Source organism: Rhyacophila brunnea, unplaced genomic scaffold (assembly GCF_057557595.1).
Source record: "Rhyacophila brunnea isolate RB1 unplaced genomic scaffold, BYU_Rbru_1.0 scaffold_23, whole genome shotgun sequence".
NCBI classification, from domain to species: Eukaryota; Metazoa; Arthropoda; class Insecta; order Trichoptera; family Rhyacophilidae; genus Rhyacophila; species Rhyacophila brunnea.
In genome coordinates, this window is record NW_028232893.1 from 23,093,329 (window position 1) to 23,112,153 (window position 18,825).

The 18,825-nt window shown below is 33.0% G+C and overlaps 1 protein-coding gene across 1 annotated transcript; it reads right to left on the reverse strand.

The window, feature by feature from the left end:
- Window positions 1–5,043: 5,043 nt before the first annotated feature.
- Window positions 5,044–12,719, reverse strand: LOC147069737 (gephyrin-like). The gene is made up of 3 exons (XM_085950870.1): window positions 12,303–12,719; window positions 7,898–8,196; window positions 5,044–5,542 (listed from the first exon to the last, which is right to left on the reverse strand). Exons 1-3 carry the CDS (start codon window positions 12,717–12,719, stop codon window positions 5,044–5,046), a joined length of 1,215 nt encoding a protein of 404 aa, XP_085806996.1.
- Window positions 12,720–18,825: the final 6,106 nt, after the last annotated feature.

Below are 18,825 nucleotides of genomic sequence, written 5' to 3' on the forward strand. Positions count from 1 at the left end.
CAATATAATATTATCGTACCTAATACGAGTGCAGGTGTGGGCCAAAATGAATTAGGTAATACCATTTGAAGCGCATTTTTTCTTCACAGAGTGCATCAGAATTAATCGTATGTGCCGAGAACAAGCGATATTTTATTTTCGAACAAAATCCATAGAACACGGCACATCCGATTTATTTCTCATTGTCTATGATTTTTGACAGATCGCTACAGTACATTTATTAACGTAAACGTTGGGCATACATTCATGGTGTACCTATGATTATTGATTGTCCGACTGTCCGTTGTTTTAGAAATATACATATGCAATTCACTAGGTACCTGTCAAACTACGAATATTGTGTCAGGTACTTGACATAAAAGTAGACGGTGGTCCAACTTCGGTGATATATCGCTCCAAGTTCGAACTTGTCGAATACGCGGTGTTTACATTTGCGTATATAAGTAGATTGAATAAGTGGTAGGTGAGAGTCGACACACGCAAAATAAGTGGCAGATACAAATATACTTACTGTTTACACTTAAGTGAATATGGTGTCATACATAAATATGACGATATTAGTGTCAAATGTAAACGTACCATAAGATAGCGGTGGCAGTAGTCATACTTTTACCATTGTATCTGGATTAAAAAAATATTTAAATAATTATCGGGAATCAAAATGTTATAATTCGGATATGGAACACGACGTTGCCTAACTTACTAACCCACTAATTTCTTGACATTCTATTTTTGTCTATGCATGTCATTTTAACCGTACTTCAATTAACGTACGTAAACATTCTATGCATCGGGGTCCTAGTCGATAAAAACAACTTAAAATATATTTTTTAAAACAACCTTAAATACTACGCCAAATTTGTATTTTGTACCCTATTTTAACCCTTAACACTCGAGTGCCGCCATATCGGCGGCATTAGAAGTTTGCCGTATTACTCGAGTGCCGCCGTAGCGGCGGCACCGCCTCTAAAGTCATTTTTTGTAATATTTTCATAAATTTTTATAATGCGATTTCAATCAAGTTAGAATGAATAATAATAGGTTATTATATTTATCTGAGAAAGAAGTCGGCAAAAGAATACTGCGTGCCTAATTTCAACATAGTATTTTTATCGGAATCTTCTCTTTTTTTATTCGTAGGTCGTCGCTTGCAAGCAATGTTTTTTTGTCACATAAATTTTATTTATTGAACGTTCCCAGACTAGAGTGAAGTGTTTGTCACGCATGATTTTGAAGTGTGTTTATATTTTTTATTGGTTCTCGCTTGCGCAGGGGCGTCTCGTATAGTTTACAGTTTTATATTTGAATACTGTTTTTGATGACAATACTTACTAGTATATTATGCCGATTCGGAACCTATATAATGTGAAATACTCTAATGAGTCAAATGAAAATTATTACGTATCGATTTATTATTTTTTGAGAAATCTTTTGATAATGTGTACCGCACTGGGAATGAGTTGTTATGAGCCTGAAACTAATTTAGGAAATTTACGAGACAGCCGCTTATATTACAAGTGTATTTGAAGGCAATTCATTTGTATCATATTTACAGTCATAATGGACGATTTACACTTTATAGCCAGTTCTCTACATACCGCTATTTCATTACGATTCTGTGATAAGCCAGGATTACATATTGGAGATTGCTTTGTGAAATACCACACAATGAAGAATTATAAATAAACTAAAAATAAGTACAGTATATTCATTATAAATTTATTTTACAGAATAAAAAAAAAAAAAAATTTTACATTTTTTCACCAATTAAATGTTTTATATTGAAATTATGCTTTGTGCGGGAAAAAGTCTCGAGTGGGTGGTATGTACCTATAAAAAAATTTCGAGTGGAAAAGGTTAAAATTAAAATAACCTACCATACAATCTATTCACGAAATTCAGGGTTTACTTGGTGGTAATACTTAATTCATGATACTGTTGAAGATACTCGCGAATATCATCTGTAAGAGATCTTGGAATTACGTTTGACGGTAAACTGACGTTTAGTGGTCATATAGATACCATTTGTAAAAAGGCGCTAAAGATGTTGGGCTTTGTCTTACGTACTTCCCGGGTCTTTTCGGATGTTACGGTACTAAAAATTCTCTATAACTCGTTAGTTAGAAGCAGACTTGAGAGTGGGTCTGTCGTTTGGGCCCCGCATCCCCGCTCCTTTACTTTCGGCTGTATGGATATTATCCGTGGCTCTATCCGACTGATTTTCTCTTAGGGATGCTTACATACTGTAGCTTAAAATTTAGAAGGGATCTTTATTTAGCTACATATTTTTTCAGACTTATACGCGGCGTAAATGTGAACTCTGCCATTCTTGGTGGTGTTGGCTTGTGTGTCTCTGATAATTACCTTAGGAATCGAGGGCATCCGTTGTTTGTTCTCCCACGGTGCAGAACTAACCTGCCATTAGTAATGCCAATTGGGAGGGCAATAACCATGTTTAATGAAATCGCTTCGGATATTGATATATTCCACTTACGTGAGGGTGAATTTAGGTGGACGTTATTTTTTAATTTCTTAAAATAGGGTCTGCTTAACTCATCCGGTGTACTTCCTTGTACCTATATACTTAATATTTTTTGTATTTACACATTGTGTTATGTACATAAAACTGTTTTAAATTTGTTTCTAAATGTCATGTTGTGAACGTCTTAAACTTATAATTTGTAATGTCCACAATATGTAAAATAAATAAATTGAAATACTATCTGTGAGAGGTAACGCAAGAAAACAATAATACTTTTATAATATGTTGAAGAAATTAGATACAAAGTGGTGTAAATATGTGCAAACTTGCAAAAAGACATAATTCGACAGCTTAATCTGCAAACCAGCTAACTCCATTTGCGCAAATTGTTGGGCAGAAGGAGAAAAATCGAGCGGAATTTAATAATTCCAAAAATAAACTTGAAATTTTTTTTTTACAAATATGTTGCACTATGAATTAATACACTATTTTAGCTTCACTTTCATATATGTATACAGACAATTTATATAAAGAGTGGAGTTGTCCATTTACGATATTGGAAATTAGGCACCTGCAATTGGGTGTGTTGTGTGAAGAACAATAACGCATTTATTTATAGGTTTAAAAGTTTGAAATATTTTGTGAGCATAAAAATCACGCTTTATAACAAAATGCCATCAAACCTCATTTTTGGTCAAAAATGCAGTTAGCTGGTTTGCAGATTAAACAGTCGCTATGTCATTGGATGTGCTATTTCCCAATTTTAAATATATTTCACCAATCCAGCACTAACTTGTATAATATATTATAGTACTGGAATAGTGAGAATCTAGTATATTAATAAAATGTGTAAATCACTTTGTTTTCACCACAATATATAAAAAATCTTTTATAAGTTAATGTCCACTCCCATCACACTGTACAATAACAATAATTCCGTGTATGGCGTGAATATGTTGATAAGTCTAAAAACATAAATTCTCAGGGCAGCTATTTGTACGCTTGGCTTTCTGTGGTAAATCAGATTATATGTTTTAGGATGTTTTTAAATTACAGTAAAATGTTTGTAAATTCATAACAAACTAAAATTTAAAAACATTTCTGATTTACCACAGAAAGCCAAATGTACAAATAGCTGCCATGGGAATTGATGTTTTTAAACTTATCAACATATTGACACGGTACACGGAATTATATCCTGTTTAGACGTGCATGGATTTAGTGCTGACAGTATGTATTATCGCGCCCATAAAAAAATACGTATTATCGTGCAAGTTGAAGGATTGCATGCAATGAACCAAATAAGTTCAGAAGATTCTGAATTTTCACACGACAACTGGACGGTGCGATGCCTTCGCAGTAGAATGATACTGGCGAACCTGACAGTAAAAAAACCAACTACACGACCTGTCAAATAGTATCGATATGATGATAACATCGTGTCTAGCTTACCCTTGAAAAAAGAGATTGCTGAGACAGTCAGCAGTTTTAGGTGTTATTTTACAACAGTTATTTTCGCGATAGTCTTAAATACACACTATTTTTGCAAGTAAATCCATGCACGTGTACAATAACAAATTTAAAGCATAAATTTCATTACTCACACTTGAAGGGAAGATGGTTAAAAAATGTGTTTATCGTTCTCTGATCGAGCACATCTGTCAAAGGTGGATACGAACTTGATATCAAAATGCAATCAATTTAGACTATAGCGCGAAATATATTATGGTGCATGTCGCAGACTATCACGTGATGCCACAGTAAGCTGCCTGTACGGGGAAAAAAAGTGTGTAATGTCGTTTTTCTTGGTGTTTAAAATGTTATTAGACTGATGCTCCCATCCAGTAGCACATTTTGAACCTTTAAACGAACATTCTTAGTTGGGATAATCTGCTAAAATCACTAAAACAACAATGAGGTCACCTCACGTTGAACCGCACTGCATTGACGCCTGTATGACGTTTTTATCATGTTGCACATGTCTACACTTTTTCGAATCATGTCAAAATCAGGATTTTTTGTTTTTAGCGGATGGCACGATGTAGTTTCTATAAGAATGTTGTCTATTGTCTATGGTCTGCAGCTTGGGCTCTGTTCAAAATATATTATCTATGGATGTCATGTCGTTTTTCACGTACGCACACGTAGAAACTGTTAAAATTGATTGAAATTAGCATGAATAATAAATAATAATTCAAATTACTAATACATTATAATTGACACTCATCAGTGTCATTCTTCAGTGAATTTACAGATGGTGATCGTTCAAAATATTCTGCAAAATGACGAAGCCAGACTAAATTTGTCACCGGGACAGCGTGACGGTAGGCGACATGCACCTCAATTTGATCACAACTTATAAGTTGCCTGGTAATATCTCACGTCTTTAAGGATTTACATGAGACTTGGACAATAAAAACAGAAGCTTTTGGAATGTGGTGCCAGAGGTAAGCGGTGAGTGAATGGCTAAACGAATCAATTACTCCATAATCAGCGAACTTAGCTGTAGAATGTATTAAGATTGGTTATCAAAATCCTGCGCAGAGGCACAACAATCACCCTTAATTTGTTATAGAATGATAGAAGGAGTTGCAGGAAGAGATGACCTCTTTAACCCAACTGGTGTCGGTATTAGATTTCATATGCTTAGATAGAAGAGAATGCAGGGTGTTGTCGGAGGTGATGAGATCTTTGTTTTTAATCTGTTTGTATTTGACACCCATGAATGAATACAGCGACGGCAGAACAATCATTTTGTAGGTTACAAACGCGAGCACGGGGCTTCCGGGAAGGCCGAATACAAACTTGGTCTTTCCGTCGAAAATGCATGTGGCAAAGACAGTCGGTGTGTCTGAATTCATCTTCAGGCGGGTAAAATGAATAGAAGCTTGAAAATCTTCGCGCAAGACATATTCGAGAAGATATTTTTCCGATGAAAGTAGCGTCTGCGTGGCTACAATAATTATGTCACTTCTACCAAATCCTTTCTCCAATGCGCCTTTAATTTCATCAGGATCAAGTTTTATTACGCCCAGATTGTGTAGGACTATCTTCAGCTCTCTGGAAGAAAGAAAACTAGTCATGATCTATGATGATTTGAGACTTTCACGGTTATATAGCAATTTGAGACAATTACATTTTCAATTATACATAACGATGGCCTGATGTCCGTATCCCGTAAGTGACTTTTTACAAATTGTGCAGGAAGCTAAAAAAACTAAATATTTAATATCCTGTATCTGACTGTTAATAGTTCACACATGTTGTAAGTTGTAACTACATAGCATGCCAATAACCCGTAACATAAAAAGTGGTAAAGCAAAGCACATAACGTCTAATATAATGATAACATCCAATAAAATGTCACATATTATTACATAATATAAAGATAAACATCCAAATTTGTTATATTACTTACTGTTTTACCATTTAAATAATTCGAAAGTGACATTTTGAAGCTGAATTCAACACACGTCATGCAACACGCTTGACAGCTTAGAGATAAGATACGGGCTATTATAGGTTTATTCCTGCAATGTTCAAATATGGGAAATTACTGTATCATTTTTGTTAAAATAACTACAGATGTGGGAATTTCGCAGTCGATGGGCATATTTTTGTTGTTTTTACTACCTACATCAAAAAGTCATTTTCGTCATATAGGTCAGATACGGGGTATTGACATTAGACCATCGATAAGTGAAACCGTGAATTATTCAAAAATATTTTCACTATATTAGAGAAAACTGAATAAAATATTTTTTTATAATAAATATCTATATGTACCTAATTCAAATTTATTTATTTTACATGACGTAATGAACATAAAAAATTATAAATTTAAAGCGTTCACGACATGATATAAAATAAGTGTTAAGTGAGAAATGTGAGTTAAAAATAAGAAAAGAAATAAAATAACAAAAATAAAGTAGATGGAAGCTTACAGAATGAACTTTGATAGACCCTATCTTAAAAACTCATAAAACAACGTCCACCTCAATTCACCCTCACGTAAGTGGAATATATCAATATCCGAAGCGATTTCATTAAACATCGTTATTGCCCTCCCAATTGGCATTACTAATGGCAGGTTAGTTTTGCACCTTGGGAGAACAAACAACGGATGCCCTCGATTCCTAAGGTAATTATCAGAGACACACAAGCCAACACCACCAAGAATGGCAGAGTAAGTTAGTAAGATGGGATCTTTTAAAGCAGTGGTAGACAATCTATTTGAAAAAAGGACCAATTTATCCATTTTCTAATTTATCACGGGCCACAGTGGGTAAGTGTTGAAAAATAATGATATATTATATCAGACGAAATATGCATTTTATTATTTTTAATTAAACAGTTACATATCAGTGGGTCTATTCTATAAACAAGGCGGCTATCAACCATAGTATATCATATTTATGTATTAAGGCGGTTAATTGTAACAATAAGTTAACTATCTAACCTTTTTGATCTGCGACCCAATTTAGGGTTAATAATTTTGGTTAGTGACCCAAGATAAAATAAATATGTTCTGTTCTTGTCTTCTCTCAAAAAACCTGTGATCTTTACCAGTAAACGCAAATGTATATAATGTAACAATAATAATGGTAACAGAGAAACAGAGAAGAGAATGTCGTCTCGAAAGAAATTATTAGTCCAAACTCTTTTGGTTGTATAATACTGACATTCATGTCTAAATAAAACACGGTTCATGTCGGTTACACTTTACAGGAAACTAGCAGCAAACAAATTTTGAAAATAGCCGATATACTGGATTTTTCATCAGGTTAGGTTTGGTTTTCATTCTTGAATTCATAAATGTTGCCAAAATCAGCTATGAAAATTGAATTAATGATCATATTGAATCTAATAAAATTGTAGACCTTATAGTATACGATCATCTCTTTCCGATAGAAAGCGCACGGTGAACTGTGCCACGGTGAAATGTTTTACGTACAATTTACATGTAACCACTTTCCACACCAAGAGCTCGGATAATCGGGAGTCTACCGTAATATGTTTAGGCTCCAGCTACATAAAAGAATGTTTACTTCAACATATTTGGCAAATTCCGACCATGTCCGATCCTAATAGGATCATATGGGCCTTCACAGAGTAGAGGTTTGTATTAACAGATTTTGATTTTACGAGAAATGGATGTCAGCCACTTGCTCAACCTATTAGGTCCATACCCTGACTGACACACAAATTGAAAAACAATATGTGTACTTGCCAGACCCAGGATTTGAACCTGAGACCCACGGCGTGATAGTCCAACGCTAAAGCCGCACGGCCACCGTAGGTGTATTTGGCAAATAGCACGTCATTTTCAGCTCCAAGATTTGGTTCTTGTCCAGATTGGACTGAACGGGAGAGTTTTACAATTCAAACTTTTAGGAATACAATTTATTCACTTACCCAAGTGAACTGAGCAGCGTTTCTCTGTTAGTAACAGAATTCAACAAAGAGTCATCCTGACCGTCTTCAGGTCGTTCTACTGATACAAAAGAGACACTCGGCTTCGAGTAGACAGGAAGAACTTTCATCTTCAGATTGGCAATTAAGCCCTTTTCAAAAGGACCTATCAGACTGCCTTTGGATATTATATTTTGATTTTCCCGTCCGCCGATACCCGAAGCTTCTATATTGCCCTCATGGGTGCAGTAATCATCGACATCACATTTTACAATATCTTCTGTTATTGAACATTCTGCACTCTGAAAAGGAGACCAGGGAAAAGGTATTAGTGTAGGCTCCAAATGAACTGAACTAGGCGAGCTAGATATTAGACCAGTGGTTCCCATGTGCGGCCACCAATATCATTTTCAGTATTTCGTTTAATTAACTGGGCTAACGTTAAATATTCATTATTGGAAATGAGTCATGGCCAACAACTTAAAAACCATTTTAATAATATCACGGTTGAAAAATTTTGGTCGAAGTTATACGTTGACCAAGAATCAAGTCAATTCAAAGAATTGGCAACAATTGCTTTATTAATATTGTCAATTTTTCCTACTACTGTTTACTGTGAGAGATCATTGAGTGTAATGCACTTCATGAAAAACAAATATCGAAGCCAGTTGACAGACGTAAACTTAGAAGCAGCCATGCAGCTCGCATTGGAAAAAAGGAGTATTGAGAAATTTCCAATTGCATTATTTTTAAATAAGTAGATATGTACTAAAATGTTCATATGTCTTATTAAATGGACTTGTCTATAAATAAATTGATCCATTTTTTTAGTAAATAAAATTTAGCTTTAAATTTTTCAATCACAACAAAAGTGAAATTTGGTGCGGCCACCAGACGTTTCCATAGAACTGTCAATGTCAATTGTGCGGCCACAGTTAAATTTCACGTGAGATCCACTGTATTAGACTGAGCTGAACTCAATCATAGCTAGGTCAAGCGTCACAGGTGACACCTTTTCTGCTTTCTGCTATACGATAAGGTTGCTGCGCTCTGGTGGGAATAGTATTGGAAGTGATGCATGCGACATCCGAACTAGTAAGTATTCAAAATCCCACATGCGACATTATACTATTAATTTATATTGTGCAGTTTTCCTACTTTTACCGTTACATGGCAATGAAAAAATATTTTTAAAATGATAGCACTTCTGATTACATTCGGCATCCATTGTCTTTTTATGTAATGCTTAGTTATTTCCAACATGACCGTCAATATGCAACGGGGTCAGCGCATCTATTCTATACACAAGACTTCTTTTGTCCGCTACAGCAGCTATCTAGCAGTGGCGAAGGGTGACTTTTAGAAAGAGGTAGGCTGTGGAGATCTGATAAAAAGAGCACACTTGTCAGGTATACTTACGAGAATAGTACGATATTTACTACTAATGAATAGGTACACACTAGTAAATGACAATGACACACTAATTCAATAAAACTTCAAAAACTCATTGACGACATAAAAATGAGCGATGTTTTTAAATTACGTATTTTTCAAAACATGTATACCCATCAAAAATCATTAGATAAAATTTATTTTTATTTATAAAAACAATCTATACTTACTTATTTATTAATATTCGATTAAACGCCGATGAAATTATTTTTTTAATTACCTGCTTATTAATCATTTTGGACAAAATGCGCAGTCGTGACAACATTATTATGCGCGAATGTTTTAGGCTCTGCAACAGGAGCTTTTATTTCGTACAAATCAGCAGACTTGCTGAGGTTACGAGACGTAAAGTCCATACGAAAAAAATTCAGAATTATTTCACACATAATCGGAGATTTATTTACGTCAAGACGTCGCGGCGTTTATTATTTATTTACGGCGCGCTGTGGTATATTTTTTAATACCTTTGCAGTTGTTTTGTAAACTGTGTAATACTGTAATACATTCCTTCATATACGACATCTCTCTTTATGTCGACTTTATGTTATATAAAAATAAATTATTTTTATATAACATAAAATAATGAAGTGATTAAGGCGAAGTCTTCACTGAGCCTTTTTTAAACCTAGCGGAAAAATACGAAGCTTGCAATTTGAGATATTTTTTTGATAATTTACAATTTCAACTGTATTAATGAATAAATATGTATCTGAAAACATTAAAAATAAAAATATTTTTTATTTTAAGTCAAAGACAAACTTACAATTGTAAAAAATGTAATAAAATGTGAATTTGTTCTATCGGTCCGCACCCTATTATTACATATACTTTATGGTCATATTTATTATTAAAATTTAGTTTATTAAGTTTTCTAAGCATCACCTAAGCGATTTTTGACAAATTCATTGTTTTAATATTTTTTATATCTATTTTAAAAAACATCGATTTTTATAAAAAATATAAATGTGTATAACTTGAAATCCTTTTTATTTATATCAAATCAATTATTTTTATAAATATAAATAAAATATTTATATTAATATAAATAAAAAGGATTTCAAGTTACACACATTTATATTTTTTATAAAAATCGATGTTTTTTAAAATAGATATAAAAAATATTAAAACTATGAATTTGTCAAAAATCGCTTAGGTGATGCTTATAAAACTTAATAAACTAAATTTTAATAATAAATATGACCATAAAATATATGTAATAATAGGGTGCGGACCGATAGAACAAATTCACATTTTATTACATTTTTTACAATTGTAAGTTTGTCTTTGACTTAAAATAAAAAATATTTTTATTTTTAATGTTTTCAGATACATATTTATTCATTAATACCGTTGAAATTGTAAATTATCAAAAAAATGTCTCAAATTGCAAGCTTCGTATTTTTCCGCTAGGTGCCTCTTTAAAAAAGGCTCAGTGAAGACTTCGCCTTAAGTAAGTATATAAATATGTCAATATGCAATTAAAAAATATTTTTCTTAAGAAGGTAGGCTTTAAATAATCGCCTAGTATTGAGTCTTCGCCACTGCTAACTAGGGTAGGTAGGCCGTCTAAACAGTGAAAACTGTCTATATTGCTCTAAAATTTAGCATAGCCAAAGGAAGCGCTGTTAAAACATAGCACGTATTGTAACAATTACAACTAACTTATTGTAATTGTCACAATAAGTGCTAATACTTCGATACAAACCTACGCTAAATAACTGCCGAAAGCAGTTTTGTGTATAGAATAGATGCGCATAAGTAGTTTCTAACAACAATGCACATTATGAAGCATAATTTCAAATTATGTTAATATTCCTTCTATTAAGGGCGGACGTGCTCACCGTGGGTCAAAATGGAGCTTTTATTCTATTTTCAAAGCATGATCCTGGACATTCCTTAAACGTTGTAGATAATCTATTTATATAATTTTGAAGCCTTATTATCCTTTATATTTATTTTAAACATTTGATACTGCATAAAGTATTTTTATTACATAAAATTCTATTCTTTTAAACCTCTCGCTCTAATGGTTTTGAATATAGTCATATTTCAGTACATAAATGTGCAGTGGTGTTAAGATTTTTTACATTTATTAATTTTTAAACGCTTTTAAAAAACCATCAGTATAATTTATGTGACATTATTATAGTGAAATATTTACGATAAAAAATTATATTGATAATCTGTGATCCCAAATTTGACAAGAATTAGGCATTTTATTATTAAAAAAATGGGCACGATTAACACATTTGAAGATAATTCTAAAGATATTGATTATAAGCTATGTCTTTGACCATTCAAAATAAATCCCTTAAAAAATATGAAATAGGAACAGAATGATAAATATTTGTGAAAACTTACCAAATCAACATGTTTCTCGAGTTTATCGTGAATATTTTCACACCAAAATTAAAAATTTTGTTTAGAAAATATACACAAATCGTTTATTCAGAAATTATGACGTTTACTAAAACCCGCGAGTTAACTCATCCGTGGCCTGATGCGACATACATGCTTTAGCGAGTTAACTAGTCCGTGGCACTGATCAGGAATTTATAGGTATGGTTTTAAAAAAATATGAAAACAAGCCTAACTTCATGTAGTTAACGTTAAACTTTACTGACGATTTAAGAAGAAACTAGAAAAGAATGACATAAAGTTTGACTATTATGTAGCCAAGAATGTAAAATAACGTTATTTAAAAAAAAACCTTTTTTGTAGATAACATTGTTTGATTTTAACCCTTAACACTCAGTGTCCATTTGCCATTGGTGAGTGCATAATAGTCCCTGAATGGAATTGAATACTATATAACATAAATCGATTAGAATCTAAATTCAAATTCCATCAAGTACCCTCAGTCGATAGTATCAATTTTTAAACATCAAAATATTATGTTCTTTACAAAACTCTATTTGAATTCCTTATTTTTTACACTTAGTGATTAGGTACTCACCCGTGCAACCCTGTTGGCGCCAGAAGGAATGACATCACCCAAGCTGACTCTTACAAACCCCGATTTATACTCTTCACCGGGATCCAATGCCTTCAAAGACCATTTACCAACACCCTTAACATATCCATAAGCAAAACCGTTAACTTTAGATATCGGAATTGAGGGACCATCACCAGATGCAGTTATATCATTAGCTAGAACCGATCCTAAGATACCTTCAATAGAGCAATATTCTATTTGGCGGTTCAAATCATGCGATGTTCCAAATATGATTTTGAAAGCTGCCTCGAGTCCTAATTCGTCATCAAGCGATCTCTTCGGGTTTATACTGACGTCAACCTTACTTTTGTTTTGCTTCTCAATATCGTAGACATTTTTATAAATTCCGTCTTCTTTCTGGAGCAATTCTTGGGCCATTGTCGCTGACTTCTTAACCAATTCAATAGCTAGTGGTAACACTGTTTCGCACAGAGTGTAATATTCAGTAACATCTGTAAGACAACTGGGAAAGTTGAAAATAAGTGTACCATTTAGAATACCGTAATTAAAACGGTGGCGTATATCAGGCAGTAAAACATCCAGACATTTTAATGGAATATCGTTTGGTTGTTTGATACCTTCTTGCATTGCCTCCATAGCAGGACAATCCGATCCTAACTCAAAACCACCTACGGTAATGATGCAATCAATCTTTAGAGTATTTGAATAAAATACAAGGGCTTTTTGAAAGGATCCCTTGTCTATGGGAACTTCCTGAGCTTTTATCTCTGCTTCTTTAAAGGTATTCTGCAAACTGGTTTCCAGAAAAGTGACTGATTCCGTGACTTCACCATCATCCTTGTCATTTTTCCACGCTAAGACTAAGCACTTCATTATCTGAAATTGAAAGAAAACAATGATGAAGTAATTATTTACAAAAACAGTAATGGGAAACCGCGCATTGGTGTCTTCACAATAGTGAGAACTAGGGTTTACAGTAGAGGTGAGTTAGAAATGCTGACACCAGTTTGCATACTCAAGTCTCGCCATGTACTACCTATACTCAGTATGTGTGGCCCAATAAACTTGTTCGAAGTTCGAATGGATGCAGTGAGATCATCGCCGCGACTCTTTAGTTGGTACTGTTGGTAGACTTTCAAAATTATTCACATTAAATGTGCACGAGCGAAATAGCATAATACACGTATGTCTAGCCGTGATATACTCAACTGTCATTGCTCTCCCTTTCTCCTCAGTTGTAAAGTTGGTATAGTGAAGGTCAGAAATGGTGACATGTTCGTTTTATAGTAATAATATGGAGTTAGTTTTAGTTCCAGTTGAGTATGAGACTTATATCGCGTTGACGTCAGTCACAAGTCCCGGAATAGGTACTAGTGCTCGAGTTCTGATAAGTGTTTACGTGTTTATCTGGTTACCGTCACATCGAGTCTCTCGATTTTTTAGTGTTATAATTGGAACTTAAAAACTGAATTCAAATTTTATGAGTGATTGTGTAAATGGATAATAATTATATACAATTTGTGTAAAAATGGCTTCTAAAAAGTCAAGTACGCCAAACGCTCTATATCAACGATTTCCAAACTGGGAGGCGCGGAGTGTTGCAAAGGGAGGCGCTAAAAGTTTAACACAAATGTAGCCACAGGTTTGCAGTTTGCAAATGCATAGTTTATACAGAGCCTGGGGGCCAGGGCAAAACAGATATCACAAATTTACTCGAATAGTTAAAAAAAAGTTGCCAGCGGCGCGTGCGTTGTAATTGGATGTGATACCTATATGATGATTGCTATAGGTACTTAAATGATAACTCCCGTATATAATTTAGGAAACACTACTTTAGAGCACCATACTGCCCTTAACCTCAGCGATATGTAGGTGGGCCCGCCAAAGATCCTGGGGGCCCACTACAGGATGTGGGGCCCATGATAGAATCTATTTGTCAATGAACGATGATGAATTTGGATTGACTACTATTGAAATTGATTGTGCTGTTGTGTGTGTAGTACATTCATCGCATGAAAAACAAATTAATTTAAAAATGAAAATTTTTAAAAAAATAACGATTTTTATAAAAAAATAAATGTGTATAACTTGAAATCCTTTTTATTTATATCAAATTGAGCTTCAATATTGGGTCTATACCTAAAATAAAATTTGATATAAATAAAAAGGATTTCAAGTTATACAAATTTATATTTTTATAAAAATCGATGTTTTTTTAAATAAATATAAAAAATATTAAAACGATGAATTATGTAAAAATCTAAACGACAAAAAATTGAAAACTTAATAAACTAAATTTTAATAATAAATATGACCATAAAATATAATGTAACAATAAGATGTGACCCTGCAACGAATTCACATTTTATTACATTTTTTTACAATTGTAAGTTTATCTTTAAATTTAAATAAAAATTAAAAATCTTTTTAATGATGTTTTCAGGTACATATTTATTAATTAACCCAATGCTTACGTGGCCTTTTAATTAATTTTGTAATTAACGTGTTAATTTGCATTTGAAAAGCAATTAGCAAAAACACAATTTTGTGTGGCCCGTAAGCATTGGGTTAATACAGTCGAAATTATAAATTACCAAAAAAAATCTCAAATTGCAAGCTTCGAATTTTTCCGCTAGGTTCTCTGCTGGCATGCCTCTCCCCCTTAATGCACAGTTGGCGCGATACCAGTGGTTATACGGGTTCAAATCCCGTCGAGCATCATATTTTTTTTCAAATATGATTTTTTCTAATGGGTGTCTAGGTGTTTTCAAGTTATGTTTGTTCATAATTTTTATGTATTAAATTCATAATAATTACAAGATAAAAAGAACTTTTTATATAGGTTTTTAAATTTTCTGTTGAATCATATAAACTGTAAACGATCAAAAAAATTTGTACTTGATAGAAATAATACTGACATGTCATTTTGATTTCCATAGTAACGCACATATATATTAATAATTTAGTTGCTAGGACCCCAGCCCCTAGCAACCAATAATAGTTGATTGGATTACGGATTTCTTCCGAAATAACTTTTCATACAAAACAGAATTAACTGAAAATGAATTCAATTCTACTGAAAGATGGCTAAAAGTATTAAAAAAAATGCATTGGTATCGTGTTTTGATATATTCTAAAAGTTTCAAATGTCTAGCTAGTCGGGAAGTTAGTTAAAAATCGATTGCAAAATTAAAAAGATTTGTACCGGACAAACAACCACCGGACAAATAAGAATACGAGCTAATAAAAACGTAATAAAAAATAGAATTGAGATCGCATGGAGTGCCTTTCACAAAATGAGACACCTTCTCAGCAATCGAGACCTTAACCTAAGTCAGAGACTGCGTATAGTTTGTTATTTTTTCTTAATTTTGTTCTATGGTATAAAAGTATGGACTCTTAACCAAGAGATGTCACGGAGAGCCTTCAAGATGTAACTGTATAGATGCATCCTCAAAATTCCTTGGACTGACCGGGTGACAAATATTGAAGTTCAATCGAATAGGAAAGGACCGACAAGTTTTGCGTAATATCATAACCAAAAAACTACAGTACCTCGGCGACATTATGTGAGGACAAAAATACAGCATTCCAAACTTCTAATCTAAGGAAAGATATACGGTAAGTATAGCAGAGGACAATGCCACATTTCATGGCTTAAGAACGTTGGAGACCGTATACCAGTAGCAAAGGGTGGAGGTAGGCTGTTAAGATCGTTGTTTTTATTGAACTAAGACTACAATTTACAGATGGTATTGGTTAGTTTTTAAAAATTAATTAAACAATGCCTTAACAAAACCATAATAGTTTTTGTACATTTTGGGTGAAACAACTAAATTGTGTACACACTTTTTCTTTCATACTTATTTGTTTTCGTTAGATTAAGAATACATATTACACGTCATGTTGTTTCATTTTTTTTAAATTCATTAAGCCCTGCCTAAATCAAACTATAATAGATAAAAAATATTATTCTATATATAAGATATCCAAAGTTATGTATGATTTAATTGCATAATATTATCTACTATGGCTTGCTTTTCGCTGGGTTTAATTGAATTTTAAAAACTAACCAACACCATCTGTAAATTGTAGTCCTATTTCAATGAAAACAAATATGTATGACAGACAAAGTTTAGTGTGCACTATTTATGGCGGATCTTAACAGCCTACCTCCACCCTTCACCGAATAATTCACAAGATTTTGAAAATTTAACATTTCATAATATATTGAACATACATAACTTGAAGAGAATTTTTTCAAGTGATCAATACAGTAAGAGCCGTTTCACACGGGACGCCTGTGTCCAGCCACCGGTGTGTCAGGATGCTTCATTTACATATAAATGAACGCGACACTCGTGTCTCCATCAGAACGCGCCCATTCATTTATGTGTAAATGCGGCATCTCGACACACCGGTGGCTGGACAAAGGTGTCCCGTGTGAAACGGCTCCAACACTAAAAATTTTGTGTAGTGGACATAGTTATCTGCCTAACGACAAAGATGTTGGTGATATTGAATGCAGTTTTAAGCATGGAATAGCAACCAGTATATGCAACTAATATAGTGTAAAACGATGATTAAATAGTATTAAAAAAACGCATTTAACCTTTCGAACCGATCATTTATTAGCTTATAAAAGGCATTAAAATGACAAATTTCTAACATATAGACAAAGTTTACTACACGGATTTTTTTTAAGATAGCATGGAAAGGTTAACCACAATGACGATATGAGTGCTATACAATTACCGAATATAAATATAATACATACGTCTCTGTTATCTATGTCAGTACTTCTCAAACTGGGAGGCCCTTCCTGCCAAGGAGCCGCGAAATATTTAAATATTTGAAAAAAATTATCATAAAAACGTTATCACTGGACGATAGCTGATACAAATTAGTCAACATCTCAAGGTCTGTAAAAAATTTGAAGTCAAGTAGGTATTTTTTTTTAATTTTAGCTTTACAAGCAAGTACAGCACTCTCAGTAATCTGCCGCTCGATTATCCGACAACTACTATAATCCGCCATTATTTTTACTAGTTGAAAGCACAAAATCAAGCTCTATAATTCGCTGGTATTCGTATGTCAAATTCAGTAGTCTGCCGCGTACAAGTATATAAAGTAGATGAGACAGGTTTATTTTGGAGACTTCTCCTACGTAAAACGTACGTTCATCGTGAAGAAAGTAATGTACCAGGGAGGGAAAGTACCCAAGGACCTTATCACAATTTATTATGCCGTGCTCCAATGCATCCGCGACACACAAAATGAAGCTTTTGGTCATAAGGAAAGCCAGGATCCTAAGCCATTCAAGAATATCTGCCTCACTGAGCAACTGGTTGTGTCAAGTGATTTAAGAAGTTTAATATTCAGTTAATAAACTTAGTTTATAAATACATATAATTTAGTAAATACTTGATTTTGATTATAAATAAAACCGTAATTTGCTAGTACAAATTTCTCAAAAAAACTATTTTTACGTAACACCTGTTTTAATTTTTACTATATCGTCACCGTTTTAGCAAATCCATCTATGTGCACTTTCTCAAATTGTGCAGGAGAAGGATAAAACTGAATAAAAAAATAATGTTACATTTAAACATTAAAATTATGAAGAATGCTTTATTATAATCAGAAAATGGTCTAAGATTATTATTTTGTTTACAAAAATCTTTTATTTTTAATACAAAAATAATAAAAATACAGTTTGTGATGTCACATAAGTTGTTTTGACCGTTTTGTAAATACACATAGTTTAATTTATTCATCAAAATGTGAATAATAATAAATTCATGAAAAACTGTTACATAAATAATAGTTGAAATATACATAGTGCGTTAGTGATAAATTGCAATATCATTTTATTAATTATTAATGCAATACTGAGATGATATTATATTTATAAGTTCGTTTACTTTCTATTAGCAGGTTTAAATGTTAGGTTATCGTAGAAATAGTGGTGATCTTTCTCTATTACACTTTTTAATTCCTGAAGATGTATGTATTTCGACTGCGATATTGGCAATGATTCATTATATATATTACAAAGGCAGTCAAACGGTTGCACTGATAAAGTTGAGTTTGTAAAAGATTGTTCCATCTGGTAGATACTGTAACATTTTAAAATCATATACAACAGGATCTCCGGTTCGTTTTCCTGGTCTGATTGAACTTAATCCAGATTTAATCTTATCCATAATTCTTAAAAATTAAAAATCAATGACATTAATTTTATAAGGTTGTGTTGGTCTTGCTAGCCGCATATGTGCTATATAATCAGATGGTGAATATATTGGAGGCTTAAAATACTTTTCTTAGGTGGCATGTGCACTATCGGCCTCTATCATGGTGTAGCCTTTTTCCAGAAAAAGCTGTTGAATCTCGATGTTTTTTCTCTCTAAAGATATAACTTAGAGCAGTAGCGAATAATTTATTTCGGTTTTGATATCCACACCCATCCGATATTAGAATTATTTCATTGTATTGTCCTGCTTTCGATGAGATGAGACAAATT